Below are 22,517 nucleotides of genomic sequence, written 5' to 3'. Positions count from 1 at the left end.
TTTCTGGACACCAGAGCTCAAATACAGTGGCCCGTACCTGGCAATATGACCTTCCGCTACATGTTAGAAGAACATGTTAGAAGAACAAACCACTCACCTATGCAAGGTTTCAGACATCAGCGGCACCTCTCCTACATCTTGGAGTACCCAACAGACATTTGCCACATCGCATGCAAGTCCAATGTGGTGGCTGATGCATTATCCAGACCCACAATTGCCACTACCTCAGGGGGGCTTGATGTCACTCAGCTGGCCGACCAAATGGAGGATCCAGATGCCCAGACCTACCGGACTGCCATCACCAGCCTTAGGGTTAGCAAATTCTACCCCTCACTGGGGAGCCCGACCTTACTGTGCAACGTATCCACGGGTTTCCACAGACCCATCCTACCCACGACCTGGTGACGGCAGGTGTTCGACCAAATTTACTGCCTGTCCCACCCCTCCATAAGGTCCACAGTCCTCTTGTTGTCCAAAAGGTTCATGTGGCATGACCTCTGCCGTGATGTGACCCTGTGGGCCAGAACATGTTTGCAGTGCCACCGCGCCAAAGTGCACAGTCACACCAAGGCCCCACTCCAGACCTTCAAGCCAAAGTAGCACTGGTTTGAGCATGTGCACGTGGACATCTTTGGCCCATTCCCCATGAGCCAAGGCATGCAGTATTTGTTCACAATAATTGACCATTTTACCCATTGGCTGGAAGCCATACCCCTACCCACATGTGACACAGAGACTTGTGCCAGAGCTTTCTTGTCCACTTGGGTCACATATATTGGAATCCCAACCCACATCACCTCAGACAGAGGGCCCCAATTCACATCTTCGCTCTGGGCTGACCTAACCAAGCTTTATGGCAGCCAGTTGCACCCCACCATAGCCTACCATCCTCAGGCAAAAGGCCTGGTCAAGCACTTCCATTGCCACCTGAATGCAGCCCTAAAAGCGCAAATACAAGGCCCAAATTGGATGGACAAACTCCCACGGGTGCTCTTGGGAATCCAGACAACACTGAAGGAAGACCTTCCAGCCTTGTCTGCTGAGTTGGTGTACAGTTTCCCACTTACCATCCCCAGGGACATTCATTTTAATCCCCGCCCATGGCCCACAGCCTAGTGCTCTAGACATCCTCCAGCAATTGAGGGTTCAAGCGAGTAAACAGAAATCCCTGCCACCTTCCCACATAGCTCTCCACCCTGCCACATACCCATGGACCTACAGTCCACTGACTACATTTTCATGCAGAGAGGACAGCAAACAATACCCCTACAGTGCCCCCACGAAGGCCCATTCAAGGTGTTGCAGTAGGATGGTGTTGTTTTCACACTGGACATTGGCGGATGTCAGGACATGTTCACTATCGACCGCCTCAAGGCAGCACACCTGGACTCAGGCCAGGTCAGACACAGAGGCCGACTGCCCAAAGACTGTATGGTAACCTCCTCAGAAGGTGGCAGCAATTCTGGGGTGGGGGGTGGTGTAGTGGGCCAAGTGAACACACAGTTAGATGGGCTGAATTGCTGCCCCAGTCGTCCAATGCAAAATGGCGCAGGTCCTCCTTCACTCCCGAGAAGCCCGAAGTTAACGACATATGTTGCTCAGGGGACATCACTGCTTCTGGGTGGTGCACCACCGGCAAGGGAGTGATGCCGCGACGTGCTGGCGTCACTTCCGGAAGCCAGAGGACACATCACCGGAAGTGGGCATTCCCCTGCGCGCAGGGTGAGGAATTCAAACAATAAAGTCACTCTCTAGTTCACCCTCACACAGCGTGGATGTCCCTTGATTCTGTCGCGCTGCCATCAGCAGAGGTTACATGGGGATAAAAATTGGTAACGCTTCAAGAAGATGCAAAAATTTAGGTACAATATTTATTTTAATCAAAATAATATGTCCCATTATTGTAATAGAAAAGGGTGACCAACCCGATGATGATTGTTTAATCCTGACAAACATTATCAAGAAATTCTCTTTCAGTAAGTTTTCATAATGGTAATTCCTAAATATTGAAAATGCTCTTTCACTACTTTAAACAGAAAATTAAAATAACCTTCAAAAGAACCTTTTGAGGATGAAATTTCACTCTTATGTAAATTTAACATAACCTGAGAATTGACTGAATTTATTAAAAATTATTAATATGTTTGATATTGAAACTTCAGGATTTGAAATAAAAAGCAATAAATCATCTGCATAAAGGTGATACTTTATGTTCAATTCCTCCTCTAATTAACATAGTATTGATATCTATAGACATAGTGTATCAACTCCAATTATACAAAATTGGATTTTTTTAATGGCAGACTGACCTTAAGGGGTTGAATGGGCTACTCTTGCTTTTAATGCCTACTTTGCACATGCATTTTATATTATTCAGTACAAGATCAAACACTTAAATGGCTTGTAGAAAAATGGAAACCTAATTAGCAATGTGAAACCATAATAATAATCATGTCAGAATTAGAGCTCTACTGACTGTCACTGCTCTCTCTTACTCCCTTTGGGAGAAGTTTGTGTACAACAAAAATCTTATTAAGAACAACATCACTCATAAGTGAAGGCAGGAAATAATAAATAATCTTTAGAAAATCAATTATGTACTCAGTGGTGTACCTAGACTTTGGATGTTGTGCTATCAAAGCAGTAACAATTGTTTCGATTATTGGCTCTACTTGCTTTCGAAAGAAAGGACCTACAGTGAGAATGGCTTGCTTTAATTCTACAAAATATTCTTCTCCGTAATCCTGCAGAATAGTTGGAGAGAGGTCATCCAAAAGTTTTCCATATTGTTGTTCCCAGAATTCAACACTTCCAACTTGTCCTTAAATACAAAATGTGAGAAAGGTAACATGAGGTTAATGATAATATGATTATTCTTCATCCTTGGCGATCTAACAAGAAAACTATGCATTTCTAGAATTGTTAATGAATAAGTATGCTCAACAATGATCAAATCAGAAAGAAATATTCATGGTCAAGTAAACATAACCAGAGCATGCAAGTTGACACTAAGTTATGGGACTCATCTATACTTTGATGAAATACTGAAAAAAGTACTTAATCCCTATCCTTTTGATTCTGATTCGACAATTCTATGTATATTCTTGAGATTGGATCCATGCTTCTCAAAGAAGTTCCTTCAAGCTTTTCCTGTCGGTTGTGGCTCAGATTGTAGTACCCTTGATTGAATCAATACCTGGTGCCATCTCTCTGATGAGAGCATAGCCTGAGCTCTATTTGCTCCTTTTTTGGAAATAAAGCTCTGTGGCATTCTTTTGCAAAACAGTACCAAAAAAACCCATTGTCTGAATAATATTCTTTCTTCATTCAACATTACTAAAAATGTCCTTGTTCCTATTGTTAGAGATAGAGAATTTAGGTTAAAATGGCTTAAGTTAAAATGTGATGATTAATCATAAAAATGGAAGCCAGAACGGACAGGGAGCTTACTAGCAGCCAAGGACAAAAAGTTCAGCTGGATATGTTTTTTTAAACATATCTTTTCATGGTCATAGTGAGAGACATGCAGGAGACAAAAGATTGATAAGAAGGGTGAGAAACAGAATTTAGTGTATGTAGAGTTCGCAGCGTACGTAACGAACGTGATAATTAAAAATGCAGTTGTACTTAGAATGCTTTTGCAATACTAACCAATTAAAACAGTATTAATAAGAAGGGGAAGGGCAAACAACAAGGGTATAAAAATCAATGCACTGTATGTATCGGGGCTTAACTGGTGAGAAGCCAGTTGAGTCCAACTCTGCAGACTTGTAAATAAAGCTTGTCGTGTCATCAGTTTTAAAGAGACTCATGTGTGAGAAGTTTTATTTCTGACAAATGGGGGCTCGTCCGGGATCTACACTCCGGCCGTGAGGGGAGGCGAGAAGAGGGACATCGGAGGTGGTGCACCCCGCTGAGTTCAGCGGCTCCTAGTCCCTTGCTCGTCGCTTCGGGCGGCTTGAGCGAGTGGTATCCGGACAAGGTGACACGACAAGACGGAGAGGAGAAGGGTGATGGTTCAATCCCCGAGAAGACACTGGTAAGTGACGACTTACGATTGTGGTGTGGGGATTGGGTAACAGGTGTAACGGGATACACCTGTTTGGATAAGAAAAAACCTAACGTAATAGATCAGGTATAGAGCTTTTGTCGTGGCGTGAGGACCCTGTCGTGGGACTCTAGGATAGACCCCAGGGAAACCTCGGCGGTAACCGAAGGAGGGACAGCACCTCCGACGAAGTGCCGAGAAGAGAGGGGTCGACCCCAGGGAAACCTCAGCGGTAACCGAAGGAGGGACAGTACCTCCGACGAGGCGTCTGAGAAGAAGGGAGTAGGGTCCAGAACGAGAGGGTCCTCAGCAACGATAAACGGATCTAGGTGGGAAATTGGGAGGAACAAAATCTAAGGGCTCATCTGAAAATTCAGGAAAATTCCTGGGAGTTCCCCTTGACAGCCCTTTGGGGAGAATGTTTGAAAATTGGGATAGTAAAAGATATCGAGACAAAAACAAGAAAAAGATGGTTCAATATTGTCTCCTTTGGTCGAAACAACCTATTAAAGGTTCCTCGGTCTGGTGGCCGAAATTTGGATCTGATGAGGATTGGGTTAGACAAGCATTAAACATATATGTAAATTCGAGACCAAAGGTGAATCAAGAAGAGTCAGCATATGCATTTTGTTGGGTTCCCTGGCCAGGATCCTTAACAAAATGTTTTAAATTGAGGGTAGCGGGAGAAAAGAAGTGGGAACCTCTGGACAACCTTCCCCCTCCTTATATTCCCCCGGTGCCTACTGCGCCCGAGGAAAGCTCATTACCAGAGGGGAAAGGTGATGAATCTGATTGCCCCGAAAGGGGCCGGGAAAAAAAGAATGAATTAAGGGAGTCGGACCCTAAACTTCCACCGGTAAACCGACCCTGGACAAGATCCCAGACTGGTCCAGGACCATCAAAGTTTTCAGTAAGCCTAAATCCCCTGAGGGAAGTACCTATGGGAGCACCGGGAGGGGGAACGGGATATGTGAATGTTCCCCAAACTAGTACAGAGGTGCGGGGATTTAAGAAAGAAATGAAAAAGTTATTGGAAGATCCTATAGGACTGGCCGAACAGCTCGACCAATTCCTGGGACCAAACACATATACGTGGGAAGAGATGCAGGCAATAATGGGAACATTATTCTCACCCCAGGAGAGGCAGATGATTCGACGGGCTGCCCTCCTCATGTGGGAATATGAACAACCTGGGGACCCCAGGCCCCATGAACAAAAATATCCCTTAAATGAACCCAGGTGGGACAAACGAACACCCGAGGGATTGGCAAGTATGAGACAATATAGAGAGTGGACAATTAAAGGGATACGGGAGGCTGTGCCAAAGGGTCACAATTTCACCAAGGCATTTGGGAACCACCAGGGGAAAGACGAGTCCCCTACTGATTTCTTGGAGAGGGTGAGAAAGAATGTCCAACAGTATGCGGGCGTGGACCCTAGTACACCAATGGGTGAACAGCTTATTCGAATTGAATTTGTTTCCAAATCATGGCAGGACATTAGAAAGAAACTAGAAAAGGAGGAGGACTGGAGCGAAAAACTCCTAAGCGACCTGTTAAAAAAGGCGCAAAAAGTATATGTGCAGAGAGAAGAAGAAGATCAAAAGAGGGCGACAAAGGTTATGGTACAGACTATCCGACAGATGAATGCCGAATCCAGAGGGGAAAGAAAACAAAACCTTCCTCTAAACAATCCAAGATATCCAAGAGAGGGAAGACCCCGGAGGTTCGTTAAGTGCTATTACTGCAATGAGGAAGGACACTTTAAGAGGGAATGCCCCCGATACAAGAGGGAATTGCGTGCCCTCGAACTTATGGAAGAAGATTAGGGGGGTCAGGGGTTCCAAATGTTGGGGACCAAGTATAAGAGGGAACCCCTGGTAAAACTAAAAATTGGTCCCAAGGGAGAAGAGGTGGTGTTTATGGTGGACACAGGAGCGGAACGAAGTAGTGTAATAACTGTGCCAATCGGAACTGAACCTGTAAAAAGTAATTTGAAAATTTCTGGGATAGAAGGGGCTCCCAGAATGGTATCAATAATTCCCCAAGTAACAGTGAAACTGGAAGAAAGAGAAGGGGTACAAGACCTCTTGTTGTTACCGTCGGCTGGATTTAACCTCCTAGGAAGGGACTTACAGGCTCTCCTAGGTTTGGGTGCTCTCCCTGTGGACGGAGAAGTGCGAGTCCACCTCTGTGCTCTAAAAGAAGAGGATGAACGGCAGATTGACGAGAGAGTCTGGTATAAGGAGGGAAATCGAGGAGGTCTGGACATCCCACCTTTACATGTCACATTAATACCAGGTCATCAGCCGGTAAGGAAAGTCAGTATCCTATTTCTTTGGAAGGGAGAAAAGGGCGACAGCCGGTAATTGAGACTCTAATATGAGACGGACTATTAGAAGAATGCATGTCACCTTATAACACCCCTATACTCCCAGTGAAAAAGTCAGATGGATCCTATCGCCTAGTTCAGGATCTAAGAAGTTTGAATGCTATTGTTCAGACCCGCCACCCAGTGGTGCCTAATCCCTATACTATTATGAGTCGGATTCCCCCAGACCATGAGTGGTTTAGTGTTATCGACTTGAAGGATGCCTTCTGGACGTGTCCATTAGAAGAGGAAAGTAGAGATATGTTCGCGTTTGAATGGGAAAATCCATGGACAGGTAGACGGAGACAGCTTCGGTGGACTGTATTGCCCCAAGGGTTCACTGAATCTCCGAACCTGTTTGGACAAATGCTAGAACAAATCCTGGCGGACTATCCACAATCTGATGATTCCCAACTAATGCAGTATGTGGACGATTTACTATTATCAGGACCCAAGGAACAAGAAATGAGGGGAGATACAATTAGACTCTTGAATTATCTGGGGAAAAAGGGTCTACGGGTGTCCAGGAAGAAGTTACAGTTCATTGAGAGAACTGTGGTATATCTGGGACACCAGATAAGTAAAGGACAGAAACGGATTACCCCTGAACGGATTGCGGGAATCACTAGAATGCCGTTACCCCGTAATAAGAAGGAAATAAGACAATTCCTGGGACTCTTAGGTTACTGTAGGTTATGGATAGAGGACTACTCAGCGTTGGTGAAGTTTATGTATGAAAAGCTGACAAATGAAAATGAATATCCATTGAAATGGACCCAGGACGGGAGGAGTCACGTGATGGAGTAGTGGCCGGACGGTGAACTCCAGCCCTCTCCAGAAAAGTCGGGAAAAACAAGAGAAAATACAAAGGCACAGAAATACAAGTTAAAGAAAAGTGAGTATAAAGGTGGAAAGAAGATGGAGACAAAAGGAGAAAAATCAAAATCAACGGAAAGAAGAGAGGAAGAGAAGACAACGGAGGAAAAAGGTGAAGGCCTTACCTGTCCGAAGAGGCCCGCTGTGGAGAGAAGACCCCACTACCTCAGGTCGGTAGAAAGAGAACTACAACAATGGCTCACAGAGCCGAGTAAAAGTGCGCAACCGCGCATGCGCGACTCCTCGCGCATGCGCGATGCGCATACAACAAAACACACCGACGGGAGGGGGGACCAGCTGGGGAGTCGATCTCCACAGCCGGCAACGACAGCTGCAGAACACCTGCAGCAAGAGGAGAACATAGAAGACAACGAAAACAAGAAAGAAGAGGAGGAAAGGGCAGCAAAGAAACAACAGATGGTCAACCTAGAGGAAGAAGAAGAGGAAGAGGAAGAGTACAGGGAAATAGAAGAAGAAAAGATAGGCAAGGTAAAGGAGGTACTTGCTCTTGTTAGAGGATACATGGAGTCATTTAAAGAATGGCAAACACAGGAATTCAATGATTTAAGAAGAAGAATAAACAACACAGAAAAGAAAATAAATAAAATGGATATGACCTTAACAGAAATGGGGAAAAAAATGGACAAGATGGAAGAACGGGCAATAGCAGCAGAAATGGAGGTAGAAGACTTAAAAAAGAAATTGGAGGAATCTAATAAAAAAACTAAAGAGACACAAGAATTACTAGCCCAAAAAATAGATATAATGGAAAATTATAACAGAAGAAATAACATAAAGATAGTGGGCCTTAAGGAAGATGTAGAAGGCAAGAATATGAGGGAGTTTATAAAAGAATGGATCCCTAAGGCCCTAGGATGTCCAGAACTACAGCAAGAAATGGAAATAGAAAGGGCACATAGAGCATTGGCCCCTAAACCACAACCACAACAAAAACCAAGATCTATTGTAGTAAAATTCCTAAGATATACTACAAGAGAAAAGGTACTGGAGAAGACAATGGAAAAAGTAAGAGAGGGCAACAAACCACTGGAGTATAAAGGGCAAAAAATCTTCATTTATCCAGATATAAGCTTTGAACTCCTAAAGAAGAGAAAAGAGTTCAATGCAGCAAAAGCGATTTTATGGAAGAAAGGATATAAATTTACACTGAAGCATCCTGCGGTATTGAAAATATTTATTCCAGGACAACAAAACAGACTATTCTCGGATCCAGAAGAAGCACGAAAATTTGCAGAACAATTACAAAAATAGACTGAGGGATGAAGACGGGTAATGAGAGCAAAAATTATCACGATTGATATGTATGTGGGTAAAGACAAAAATAGACTGAGGGATGAAGACGGGTAAGGAGGGTAAAAATGACCACGATTGATATGTATGCGGGTAAAGAGATATAAGAGTGAATAGAGACAATGGGCATATGTGAAAGTATCTGTAATTAGAGGAAAACATAGAAAGTATAGACAAGAATTAATAAGGGAAGGTAATGGAATAGAGAGAATAAGGAGGGAACTAAAAGAGTGACCTTTGTGACATATAAAAAACGAAATCTTTTCTGGGGGGGGCTGGGTGGGGGGAAAAGAGCGGTCACTGCAAAATCAGTTGACGCTTGCGAGTGGATTCGCAAATCCAAATGGAGAGGGGAGATGTGGTTGTCCGACAAGTGATAAAGGGCAACTCAGGAGGGGAAGGGGAGATTGGGGATAAAGAAGATAGAAATAGGAGAATAAGGAAAATGTTGGATGTTGTAGGAATGTTGTCTGGTAAAGAGTTGAAAATAAGAAAACAGAAATGGAAAAGGAGGAAAGGTAATGATGGAAAAACGGAAAGAGAAGATAAACAAAATATAAAATGGCTACGCTGAACTATATGACTCTAAATATTAATGGAATACATAACCAAATTAAAAGGAAGAAACTACTAAATTTACTGAAAAAGGAAAAAATAGATATAGCATTTGTCCAAGAAACACATTTAACTGAATTGGAGCACAAGAAATTAAAGAGAGATTGGGTAGGACATGTAACAGCAGCATCGTATAATTCAAAAGCAAGAGGAGTGGCTATATTAATTAGCAAAAATGTGCCATTTAAAATAGAAGAGGAAATAATAGATCCAGCAGGGAGATATGTTATGATAAAATGTCAGATATATTCAGAGCTTTGGAATCTACTTAATATATATTCACCTAACGAAGAAGATCAAAGTTTATGCAAGATATCTTTTTGAAGGTAGCTAATACGCAAGGGAACATACTAATAGGAGGGGATTTCAATCTGAATTTGGATCCAAATATGGATAAAACGGGGAAAAAAATTAACAGGAAGAACAAAGTAACCAAATTTATAATTAAATCAATGCAAGAAATGAAACTTGTGGACATATGGAGGAAACAAAACCCAAAAGAAAAGGAATACTCATACTACTCGACTAGACATAAAACATACTCAAGGATAGACCTATTCCTGTTATCAGCCCACATACAAGGGAGAGTTAGGAAAACGGAATATAAAGCTAGACTATTATCGGACCACTCACCCCTGTTATTGGCAATAGAGCTAGAAGACATCCCTCCAAGAATGTATAGATGGAGATTAAACCCCATGCTACTTAAAAGACAGGATTTTAGAGAATTTATTGAAAAACAATTAAAAATGTACTTTGAAGTAAATACGGAATCAGTGGAAGATAAGTTTATACTATGGGACGCAATGAAAGCATTCATTAGAGGGCAAATAATAAGTTATGCAACCAAGATGAAGAAGGACTATAATCAGGAAACAGAGCAGTTGGAAAGGGAAATAATAAACATAGAAAAAAAATTAGCAATAAAGGAAGATACAACCAAAAGAAGAGAATTGGCGGATAAAAAAATAAAATATGAAACATTACAAACATATAAGGTGGAGAAGAATATAATGAAGACAAAACAGAAATATTATGAACTAGGGGAAAAAACACACAAAATCCTAGCATGGCAGCTTAAGACAGAGCAAACTAAGAAAATGGTATTGGCAACAAGGAAAAAAGACAAACAAATTACATATAATCCAAAAGAAATTAAGGAAAACTTCAGAGAATTCTATGAACAATTATACCGAACCGAAAACGAAGGGAAAGAAGGGAAAATAGATGAATTTTTGACTAAAATTGAACTACCAAAACTACAAATAGAGGAACAAAATAAATTAACAGAACCATTTGGAACAGTAGAAATACAAGAGATAATAAAAAATTTACCAAATAATAAGACACCAGGAGAGGATGGACTCCCAATAGAATTCTACAAAACATTTAAAGACCTAATAATACCGCCCCTCCTGGATGTAATCAACCAGATTGATGAGACACAAAACTTACCAGATTCATGTAAAACAGCAATAATTACAGTGATACTAAAACAAGGGAAAGATCCACTCTCACCAGCGTCATATAGACCAATATCTTTGCTAAACACAGATTATAAGATAATAGCTAAACTATTAGCGAACAGATTAGCAGAACAGGTACCGAAAATGGTAAATTTAGACCAAACTGGATTTATCAAAAAAAGACGCACAACAGACAATATTTGTAAATTTATTAACTTAATTCATGCAGTAGAAGGAAATAAAGCACCGGCAGTAGCAGTTGCTTTAGACGCAGAGAAGGCCTTCGACAGAGTAGAATGGAATTACTTGTTCAAAGTATTGCAAAAATTCAGTTTACCGGAGAAGTATATTAATTGGATTAAAGCATTATATAAGGGACCGTTAGCGAAAGTGACAGTAAATGGACATGTATCAAAGCAATTTAACTTAAGCAGGTCAACGCGGCAGGGATGCCCACTATCACCATTATTGTTTGCGCTAGCTATAGAACCACTAGCAGAATCGATAAGAAGAGATAATAATATAAAAGGAATAAAAATAAAAGACAGGGAATATAAAATCAGTCTGTTTGCGGATGATGTGATAGTGTACTTAACAGAACCAGAACTATCAATAAAAGAACTATATAAGAAATTGAAGGAATATGGAGAAGTGTCGGGATACAAGATAAACGTAAATAAAAGTGAAGCAATGCCTATGAATAACGCGGATTTCTCAAAATTTAAGGAGGAATCCCCATTCAGATGGCAAACGCAGGCAATAAGATACCTAGGTGTGCAAATAAACAAAAATCTAGGCCAATTATATAAACTCAATTACAATCCACTAATGAAAAAATTACAGGACGATTTAGAGCATTGGAAAGAGCTACCACTAACACTGATAGGAAGGATAAACTGTATTAAAATGAACATTTTTCCAAGGATACTATACTTATTTCAGGCATTGCCAATACAACTGACAGAAAAATTCTTCAAAGAGTTAAAGAAAATAATAAGGAGATTTTTATGGAGAGGGGGGAAACCGAGGATAGCACTAGACAAATTAACAGAATGGTATAAACAAGGAGGCTTACAATTGCCAAACTTCAAAAATTATTATAGAGCCGCACAATTAAGGTACCTATCAGATTTTTATCAAACAAGGGAAAAACCAGACTGGACGAGACTAGAATTAGATAAAATAGGGGAAAAGATACCTGAACACATATTATATAAATGGGACGAAAAATTGGTACAACATAGAACTTCTCCAGTATTACACCATCTCCTCAATATATGGAAGAAGATTCATGTAGAAAGAAATAAAATAAATTACCAAATACCAAAACTAATATTGACGCAAAATAAGCTACTCCCTTTTACAATAGACAACCTTGCCTTTAGAAAATGGGAAAAAAAAGGGATTAAAAGAATAGAAAATTGTTTTTCAGGAAGTAGATTCTTATCCTTTGAACAAATGAGAGATAAGTACAATATAACGGGAGATACAGCGCTGGCATATTACCAACTGAGATCCTACTTGAAAGATAAATTAGGAAGCAACTTGAGTTTACCAGAGGGAAGTAACCTTGAATATGTGATTACAGATACAATGTTAATCAAAAGATTTATAAAAAATATGTATATTAAACTGCAAGAAAAGGAAAATGAGGAAACAAATGGTAAAACTAAACAAAAATGGGAACAAGATTTAAATATAAAGATAAAAAAGGAAACATGGGAGAAGTTATGCTCTGGAACGATGAGAAATACAATAAATACGAGGCTGCGTATGATACAATATAATTGGTTACACAGACTATACATTACACCGCAAAAGTTAAATAAATGGGACCCAACAGTATCTGATAGATGTTTTCGATGTAAAAAAGAAAGGGGAACAACAATTCATGCAATCTGGACATGTGAGAGAGTAGAAAAATTTTGGGATGATCTCAATCAGATATTAAATAAAATAACAGAAAACAATATACCAAAGAATCCAGAGATCTTTCTCCTAAGTAACATAAAAAATAAAGAATTTGGAATTGACTTGGAGGATGCACAAAAAAGATTTGTTAAGATAGCCCTAGCTGTAGCAAAAAAATGTATTATGTCAACCTGGAAATTGGAAGATAATTTGAAAATACAACAATGGTATATAGAAATGAATAAATGTATTCCATTAGAAAAAATAACATATAGTTTAAGAAATAATATTGAAATATTCGAACAAGTATGGGAGCCTTACATTAAATACAATAGCGAAAACCTACCGGGAACAAACATTACCTAAGTTGATGGAAGGAGAAGAGAAGAAAAAAATGGACTCAGTAGAATTTCTGGTGTATTTTTGTTGAATGACAACATTGTCTAACTGAATTAATGCAACCTAGATTGTATAACTAAAATGGATGAGAGGGGGGGGGGGATGGGGGGGTGGCTTGGGAGGAGGGAGGGGGGAGGGAGAAAAAGTCACTGTAAATGTGTGGAAAAGAAAAAGTGTATATCATGGCTATTGTGATTTATGGTGTGAAAAATAAAAAATTAAAAAAAAAAAAAAAAAAAAAAAAAGAAATGGACCCAGGAGGAGGAGGGATGGTTTGAGGACTTGAAGCATTGCCTGACACGAGCCCCGGTACTCACTCTGCCCTCTTTAAAACAGCCCTTCCAGCTATTTGTCACTCATAACCAAGGAACAGCTGTGGGAGTTTTAACACAAGAAAAAGGCGGTCAGCGACACCCAGTGGCTTTCCTTTCCAAAATGATGGACCCAGTGTCTCGCGGATGGCCGACGTGTATCCAGGGAGTAGCGGCTGCTGCTCTGTTGGTAGAGGAAGCACGTAAACTTACTTTTGGAGGAAAGATGACTGTGTACACCTCCCATTCTGTGAGTGTTTTATTAACACAAACTGCCCATCGATGGCTGACTGATTCTCGCATATTAAAGTATGAAACCATTTTAATGGTCGGAGAAGATCTACAGTTTGCAAAGATTAATAGCTGCAACCCAGCTCAGTTTTTATACGGCAGTGAAACAGAGAGAGAGGTGGAGCACGACTGTGTCGAGTTGACGGATCTTCAGACCAAGACCCGAGAAGACCTTTGCGATACTCCTTTGGGAGAAGGATTTGAATTCTACATTGACGGCTCCGCCAGATGTGTTGACGGAATGAGAAGAAGTGGGTATGCTATAATAGAAGGAAATACTTGGAAAGTAGTAGAATCCACGAGACTACCCGGAAGCTGGTCAGCACAGTCCTGTGAACTATATGCCTTGCAGAGAGCCCTCAGAATACTGGCAGAGAAAACTGGAATGATTTACACTGATTCCAAATACGCTTACGGGGTAGTGCATACCTTTGGTAAGATCTGGAAGGAGCGTGGTCTAATTACATCAAGAGGAAAGGAATTGGCACACGAACAGATGATTACTCTGACTTTAGAAGCCTTGACATTACCCCAGGAAATAGCAGTGGTCTACATACCAGGCCATCAGAGGGGAGATACCCCGACAGCAATTGGAAACAGACTGGCTGATGAAGAAGCCAAAAGGGCAGCCATGCAACAAGAAGTCCGTTTGCTGACCTTAATCCCAATAAGACAAGGCATAAAGAAGGCTCCCATTTTCACTGCTAAGGAAGAAAAGGACATGGCTCTGCTGGGCGCAAGCCAGCTCCCTGATGGAACATGGAAGACACCAGATGGAAGAATGGTTCTAAATAAAGAAATAACTCGCAATATTTTAAAACACCTGCATCATCAGAGCCACTGGGGCACCCAAGCCTTATGTGACACAGTGCTTCGAGAATATGTGTGTAAGGGAATCTACACCTTGGCCCAACAGGAGGTGCAGAATTGTCACCTATGCACAAAAATTAATAAGAAGATAATGAGGACAGGGACCATGGGAGGTCAACCATTAGCCATACGCCCTTTTCAAAGTATCCAGATCGACTTCACAGAGTTACCTCAAGTCCAAAGATGGAAGTATCTGTTGGTGGTAATAGATCACTTTACCCGATGGGTGGAAGCCTTCCCAACAGTAAATGCTACAGCCTCTACAGTAGCTCGCCTCCTCCTAGAGCAGATAATCCCCAGATATGGTATAATGGATTCTATAGACTCAGACAGGGGTCCACATTTTTGTTCAAAAATCCAGCAATTGATTTGTAATGCATTACAGGTCTCTTAGAAATTGCATACCCCTTGGCATCCACAAAGCTCAGGGAGGGTTGAACGTATGAGTGGAACCCTAAAAATGCAATTGACAAAATTAATGGTGGAAACTAAAATGCCTTGGATAAAGTGTCTGCCCCTGGCTTTATTGAGAATTCGTACTGCCCCACGAAAAGATGTAGGGTTGTCCGCTTATGAAATGATGTTTGGGCTTCCCTTCTGGAGTACAGTTGAGGGGTGTCCCACCTTGGGGGAAGGGGATATATTTGTTAGGAACTATTTACAGGCACTATCACGCTCTCTTACAGATTTACGAAAGAGAGGACTATTGGCACAAACACCGCCTCTAGACTTTTCTTTACACAAAGTGGAACCAGGAGACTGGATTCTCATCAAGACCTGGAAAACTGAAAAACTCCAGCCCCAGTGGGAAGGTCCATACCAAGTTCTCTTAACTACAGAGGCTGCAGCACGAACAAGAGAGAAGGGGTGGACACACGCATCCAGATTTAAGGGACCTGTAGAGGCGCCTCAGGACCCTGATACGAACTCAGATTGGACTTGTGTTCCTGGAGAAAAACCTCTTACCTTGCGATTTCGCAGAAAGACTTGATTCACAATGTTATTGTTATGTTCTTTGATTTTTCTTAGTTTGCCTATGTCTTTATCAGGTGTGAAATGTAAGAAATGCAGAGACACAGTGGTCCTGTTTCAGGACCGCACTTGGGGAAGAAAGGAGGGTAATTTTATTTCCCATACCTCAGTTCCTGAGAAAAGCTGGGCAGAAAATACCACCCAACATCCATATACCCCTTGTGTGAAAAAAGAAGGAAATAATATGGATCATTATATACAGATTCCTAATACCACTCCTTTCCCTCTTAACGGTTGGAAGGGTGACTCAGGCCCACCATGCCCTGATGGACTCTGGTTTTGCATACACCAGCGTACTGTTCCAATAAGAAATTCCACTCCACACTCAAAAGTGCCTGCCCCTTTAAAACAGCCGGACTTAGTTCGAGTCCATCCAAATAACCATGAAAGTTTCGGTCACGCAGTTGGGGGAGATAACCTTTTTGTTGATCTTGCAACTAGAATTGCAGGAACTTTTAATTGTTACAAATCAAACAGCTCTAGCCCTGCAATTACTTGCATCCCAGCAAGGTCAAATGCACTCTGCTATATATCAGAACCGTCTGGCCCTCGACTATCTCCTCGCCACAGAAGGAGGTGTATGTGGAAAGCTTAATTTGACTAACTGCTGCTTACAGATTGATGATAATGGCCAAGCCATTCGAAAAATCACTGATAATATTCGTACTTTGTCCCATGTACCGGTTCAAACCTGGCATCCTTTTGCAAAATTAAATTGGATGGACAAATGGTTTGGAGGAACCTGGTGGCGTACCTTATTGTGGGTCATCGGAGGTATTTTATTCCTCCTACTTGTTTTGCCCTGTATTATTCCCTGTCTACGCAGCCTGGTGATTTCCATGGTCCAACAGGCTATGCAACCAGGGGAACTGGGAGACCCCGTTAGAATTTTACTTCAGCACGAAATTAATTTATCATGAGACGTTTCTCTTCCCCGAGTTAAAATCCCCATTCATATATATAATACACACATTTTAAAGAGAGAAAGGGGTGGATTGTTAGAGATAGAGAATTTAGGTTAAAATGGCTTAAGTTAAAATGTGATGATTAATCATAAAAATGGAAGCCAGAACGGACAGGGAGCTTACTAGCAGCCAAGGACAAAAAGTTCAGCTGGATATGTTTTTTTAAACATATCTTTTCATGGTCATAGTGAGAGACATGCAGGAGACAAAAGATTGATAAGAAGGGTGAGAAACAGAATTTAGTGTATGTAGAGTTCGCAGCGTACGTAACGAACGTGATAATTAAAAATGCAGTTGTACTTAGAATGCTTTTGCAATACTAACCAATTAAAACAGTATTAATAAGAAGGGGAAGGGCAAACAACAAGGGTATAAAAATCAATGCACTGTATGTATCGGGGCTTAACTGGTGAGAAGCCAGTTGAGTCCAACTCTGCAGAATTGTAAATAAAGCTTGTCGTGTCATCAGTTTTAAAGAGACTCATGTGTGAGAAGTTTTATTTCTGACACTATTACTTTACAGTTTGTGGGGATAGATTTGTACAAATTGGGTGCCATGTTTCCTACAGCACTCAATCTCAAGGACTGTTTCACTTACTATGAAGTGCTTTGGACGGCTTTAGGCTCTGAAAAGTGCTATAGAGATGCAAGTCCTTCTTTTTGGACAAACACGTCTGCCAAATTACATCTTGTCCATCACAGTGGATAGCCACCAACTTTCACCGAATCATTCAAAACATCCAACTCTATTTACAAAATGTTCTGCATCTTCCCCTTACCCCACCTTATATAAGGAATATACTTGCTCCATCTTTATTGTCTGCAACCTTTTTTAGGTTTGCAACTCCACTCTTCAGTCTTTCGGTTCACACCCTGCTTTCATAGGTGAGGATTATTCAACAATTTTAACCTACACTCCACATCTATTTAACTCATTACCATTAAAAGACTCTTCATCAAGATTCAATATCTTTCTTGTAGATAACAATTCTGACAGCCATTGGGGATAATACATACAGTATACTTCATAAACAATATTTTCTGTTGTTATCCACATATGTCGAACTATTTAATTGAAATACTGTTTACCTGTTTTAGTGGCACCAGGCTGGATGATGGATACTTGTACTCCCCAAGGCATCATTTCTTGACGCAGAATATCTGAGAAAATCTCCAGTGCTGCTTTGGATGCACCATAAGGTGATATTCTTCCCAATGGCAGTTCCCCTGTTGGGCAGGAATTTGTTGATGTAATTCTCAATTTTATTTGATTTGATTCTCAAAGTGATCAGAGTGCAATAAAATAATGATTACTGAGGTCAATCTATACAAATGCATCAGACACTTTCTAATTCTTTTGATACCAAATAGAATCATAGCACCTCAGAACATTAGAGCACAAAAATAGGCCCCTTTGGTCGTTCTAGTCTGTGCTGAACTATTCACCACTTCAGTTGGCAGCTCGTTCCATACTCCCACCACTCTCTGTGTGAAGAAGATCCCCCTCATGTTCCCCCTAAACGTTTCCCCTTTCACTCTTAGCTCATGTCCTCTGGTTTGTATCTCACCTATGCTCAGTGGAAAAAGCCTACCTACATTTACTTTGTCTATCCCACTCATAATTTTAAATACCTCTATCAAATCATCATTAATTTTTTCTACACTCAAGGGAATAAGTCCTAACCTGTTTAAGCTTTCTCTTATTATCTTAGTGAGACTCATCTAACTTAGTGAGAGTATGTAGAACATAGAACATGTGCCGACCCATATATTCCTTCCTAAAAAAGTACTAAATCCTCCCTACCCCAATACCCTTTATTTTCTTTCATCCATGTGTCTAAGAGTCTCTTAAATGCCCTCAATGTTTCAACCTCCACTACCATCCCCAGAATTCCAAGCACCAACAACTCTCTGTGTAAAAAATTACCCCTGATGTTTCCCCTAAACTTCCCTCCCTTAACTTTGCACATATATCCTTTGGTGTTTGCTGATCCTGCCCTGGGAAACAGGTGCTGGCTGTCCACCCTATCTTTGCCTCTCATAATGTTGTAGACCTCTATCAAGTCTCCTCTCATCCTTCCATGCTCCAAAGAGAAAAGTCCCAGCTCTGCTAGCCTCATAAGACTTATCAAATCTCCCCTCATTTTCCAGGGAATAAAGTCCTAATCTTTTTAACCTTTCCCTATAACTCAGTTCTTACTGTACTCTACTAGTTTTTAATTAATAGTTTGTTGGACTCCACTGATGTTACACAAATAACAAAAAGGTAAGCCTGTGCTGCCACGTAATTCAAAATAAGATAATTCAATATTGATTGCATGCTATTCTAATGCTAAATAATAGTCTGGGGCTGGGAAGAAGAACATAGTACAAGGAAACAAGTAGATAAACTTATGGCTGCATGGCCAAACACTGCTCTAGTTACAGCTGCATCTGGCAAAAATTCTGTTTAATGTTGGTGACAGCAAGAATTCACAAGGTTAGGGTCTTATCCTGTCGTGGAGAGGTTCCAAATGGTTTGCTGCTCACCTTTTAGAAAGCTGTCATTGATGGGCTGGGATGAGAGATTGTCTGAGATCTATACAGAATGTGCTGGCAGTTTGGAATCTTAGCCACAGTACTCAATTGATAGAGAACTGGTGCTGCTGGGCCAGAAATTTTCAGCCATGTTTTATCAGAACAACTTGGTATCATTTAATTTCTCACGTAGTCAGGTAGGATCAGGTCTATGAAATCCTGACCCACATATTCTCCTAATGAAATCTCACCACAACATCCATTCATTGACCTGCAGTCCTCCACTCTGCTCAAACTTTGAGCAGAGTAGAACCTCTGTCACACATTCAGTCCCACTTCTCAACATCCAAGTTCCCAACGATAATACTGACTCTATCTCCCAACACAATGAATCAAAACTGCTTTCTTATGTTTACAAATTGAAATCTATTTATCAATTTTCCTTTATACCATCAACATAGCTTTCAATTGTTTCCATCCAATCATGTTCTCCTCAACATGCCTGGGATGAGTTATTGGCACAGGCAATGAGAGCTTCTCATATCTAGAATTTAGTACCTGAGAAGAATAATTGATAAATGTGTATGGCAGATTGACTGCAATAATTATGGATGGACCTGAGTCCCCCTCTAAGTTACCATCTAGAAAATGACTTACTCAGTGAACTTCTTTATCTGTTATGGAGCAGATGTGAGTTTGGGTGATTGCTTGTGTTGGCACATCTAAAAGTGCTCACTTTATTTTATTAGAACAGTTTTATTAAGTAACTAATTTCAACATACTATGGTTATGAACAGAACTTTATAATAGGTGGTATATTATAAGTGGTATATTATAGGTGGTATAACTCTAAAGAGAATTAGCTTGAAGGTTTGTGTGCTTCAACACTAATGTTATTGCCAAAAGGTCAAATTATTTAGAATTTTCAGCATTGAACAGATGGGCCAGATCAATGACAATATCCTGATATTAGGGCCATTCAAGACTCCAGACTTGGAGAAATTTCAGTGCTTTGTTTATCTTATAACTTACTGTTGTACTTGGGGGGAATAAAAACCACAAGTAAAATAAACCAAATTAATAAATTGTTTCTGCAGCACAGAACCATAGAACATTACAGCACAGAAACAGGCCCCTTCAGCCCTTCTAGTCGTGCTGAACCATTTTTTTTTGCCTAGTCCCACTGACCTTCACCCAGTCTATAGCTCTCCATACCTCTCCCATCCATGTACCTGTCAAAATTCCTCAAATGTTAAAATTAAGCCTGCATCCACCACTTCAGCTGGAAGCTCATTCCACACTCCCACCACTTTCTATATGAAGAAGTTCCCCCTCTTGTTCCCCCTAAACGTTTCCTCTTTCACCTTTAACCCATGCCCTCTGGTTTGTATCTCACCTACCCTCAGTGGAAAAAACTTACATTTATTCTGTCTATTCCCCTCATAATTTTAAATACCTCTATCAAATTTCTCTTCATTCTTCTACAGTCCAGGGAATAAAGACCTAACCTGTTAAATCTTTCCCTGCAACTCAGTTCCTGAAGTCCAGGCAACATCCTAGTAAATCTTCTCTCCACTCTTTCTATCCTATTGATATCTTTCCTGTAGTTAGGTGACCAAAACTGTTCACAATACTCCAAATTTGGTCTCACCAATGTCTTACACCATTTTAAAATCCCAACTCCTATACTCAATACTGGTACTTTGATTTATGAAGGCCAATATACCAAAAGCTCTCTTTACAACCCTATCCACCTGTGATACCACTTTCAGGGAATTATGTATCTGTGTTCCCAAATCCCTCTGTTCTAACGTACTCCTCAGTGCCCTACCATTTACTGTGTATGTCCTTTCTTGGTTTTACTTTCCAAAATGCAACACCTTACACTTGTCTGCATTAAATTTCATCTGCCATTTTCAGCCCATTTTTCCGACTGGTCCAGATCCCTCTGCAAACTTTGAAAACCTTCTCTGTCCACAGCACCTCCAATCCTAGTGTCATCAGCAAACTTGTTGATCTAATTTACCAATTTATCATCTAGAGCAGGGGTGTCAAACTCAAATTCACGGAGGGCCAAAATTAAAAACTTGGACTAAGTCGTGGGCCGAACTAAATATTTATTGAAAATTTTCAACAACATCTGCATGTTTTCTCTTCTTTCAACATATGTAATGTTAAACTTTTTCTGATTAAAATAAATGTTTAATAATAGTTTTGGATAAACTCTTTCCAGAAGCATTAACAAATGAGAAATAAAATATTCAATAAATAATATTTCTCTATAGAGGATTTGTCAAATGTTGCTAGTGTGCTGTCGAATAGTAAAATCTGAGGGCTATTGAGAATGTGGGAGAATAACATGATTCCTGAAACAATCAAATGGGTGACTGATTGTGGGCATGAACTCTAGCAGGGTTATTTGTCATGCCCTTTTTCCATTGGTACAGATATCCTTTGATTTACACACTTTTCAAGTTTTATGCCTAATGAGCTTGTATCCAGGTGCAGGACCATTTTTAACCAGGAATATATTTATCACTGTGACATGAAACTATTGGAAGATTGTTTTATCCTGAGATTAAAGTTCATAATACTTACTCAGGCCTGTGTGCGGGAGGGCGGGGTTTGCGGGCGACCGGGTTGGACAATGACAGTGCGGGGGAATCAGCTCTCGCTGCAGGGCAGCATCTCGGCGGATCAGCGGCCCCGTCACCGTGAGTCGCGGATCGGCCTGTGGCAGGAAGGGGGAGTGGGCAATGGTCCTGGCGAGGTCAGGCCCGAGGCCTCCGGTTCCGGGCGCTGGGAAGCGGCCTTGGCTTCTCCTGACACCGGCCAGGCCCCAAAACCAGAGTCCACGGTGAGACCCTGCAACGTAAACAGAGGAGGTGGGGGCGATTAGCAGGCTGACGCCAATGCATTCTGGGATTTGTTGTATTACTGTGCATGCGCTATACTGGCGCGGCGGCCAGCGGGCCACCTCTAATACATTTTTGAAATGATCTTGCGGGCCAAATATAATTATATCACGGGCCAAATTTGGCCCGTGGGCCAGAGTTTGACATGTGTGATCTAGATCATTGATATAGATGACAAACAACAATGGTCCCAGCACTGATCCCTGAGGCACACCATTAGTCACAGGTTTCCAGTCTGAGAAGCATTCATCCACCATTACACTCTGGCTTCTCCCATCCAGTCATTGTCGAATTCAGCTCATTATTTCACCATGAATACCTAGTGCCTGAACCTTCCTGACTAACTTTCCATGCAGGATTTTGTAAAAGTCCATGTAAACAGCATCCACAGCCTTTCCTTCAACAACTTTCCTGGTAACCTCCTTGGAAAAACCCTATAAGATTGGTTAAACATGACCTACCATGCATAAAGCCATATTGACTATCCCTAATCAGTTCATGGCTATCCAAATAATTGTATATCCGATCACATGGAAAACCTTCCAATAATTTACCCACTCCTGATGTCAGGCTCACCACCTATAATTTCCAGGGTTACTTTTGGAGCCTTTTTTAAATAA

General features: G+C 41.0%; 1 protein-coding gene and 1 long non-coding RNA gene across 3 annotated transcripts in view; one reads left to right on the top strand and one right to left on the bottom strand.

The window, feature by feature from the left end:
• Window positions 1-1,857: 1,857 nt before the first annotated feature.
• LOC138744785 (11-beta-hydroxysteroid dehydrogenase type 2-like) overlaps window positions 1,858-22,517 on the bottom strand; it is an 88,107-nt gene continuing 67,447 nt past the window's right edge. Inside the window, exons 4-5 of one of the 2 annotated variants that reach the window (XM_069901449.1) lie at window positions 17,555-17,692; window positions 1,858-2,821 (exon numbers count right to left, since the gene is read on the bottom strand). In XM_069901449.1, coding sequence (XP_069757550.1) covers window positions 2,469-2,821; window positions 17,555-17,692 — 491 coding nt within the window. In that variant the 3' untranslated portion in view covers window positions 1,858-2,468. Of the gene's footprint in view, window positions 2,822-17,554; window positions 17,693-21,545; window positions 21,848-22,517 lie in introns of those variants that run through there. The other variant, XM_069901450.1, reaches the window with a different exon arrangement.
• LOC138744786 (uncharacterized) lies at window positions 3,362-16,945 on the top strand. The gene is made up of 2 exons (XR_011345762.1): window positions 3,362-4,039; window positions 15,155-16,945. It is a non-coding gene; the product is annotated as an uncharacterized lncRNA (long non-coding RNA).

Source organism: Narcine bancroftii, chromosome 10 (assembly GCF_036971445.1).
Source record: "Narcine bancroftii isolate sNarBan1 chromosome 10, sNarBan1.hap1, whole genome shotgun sequence".
In the NCBI taxonomy this organism is placed as follows: domain Eukaryota; kingdom Metazoa; phylum Chordata; class Chondrichthyes; order Torpediniformes; family Narcinidae; genus Narcine; species Narcine bancroftii.
This window is presented reverse-complemented; position numbering and strand designations above follow the sequence as displayed.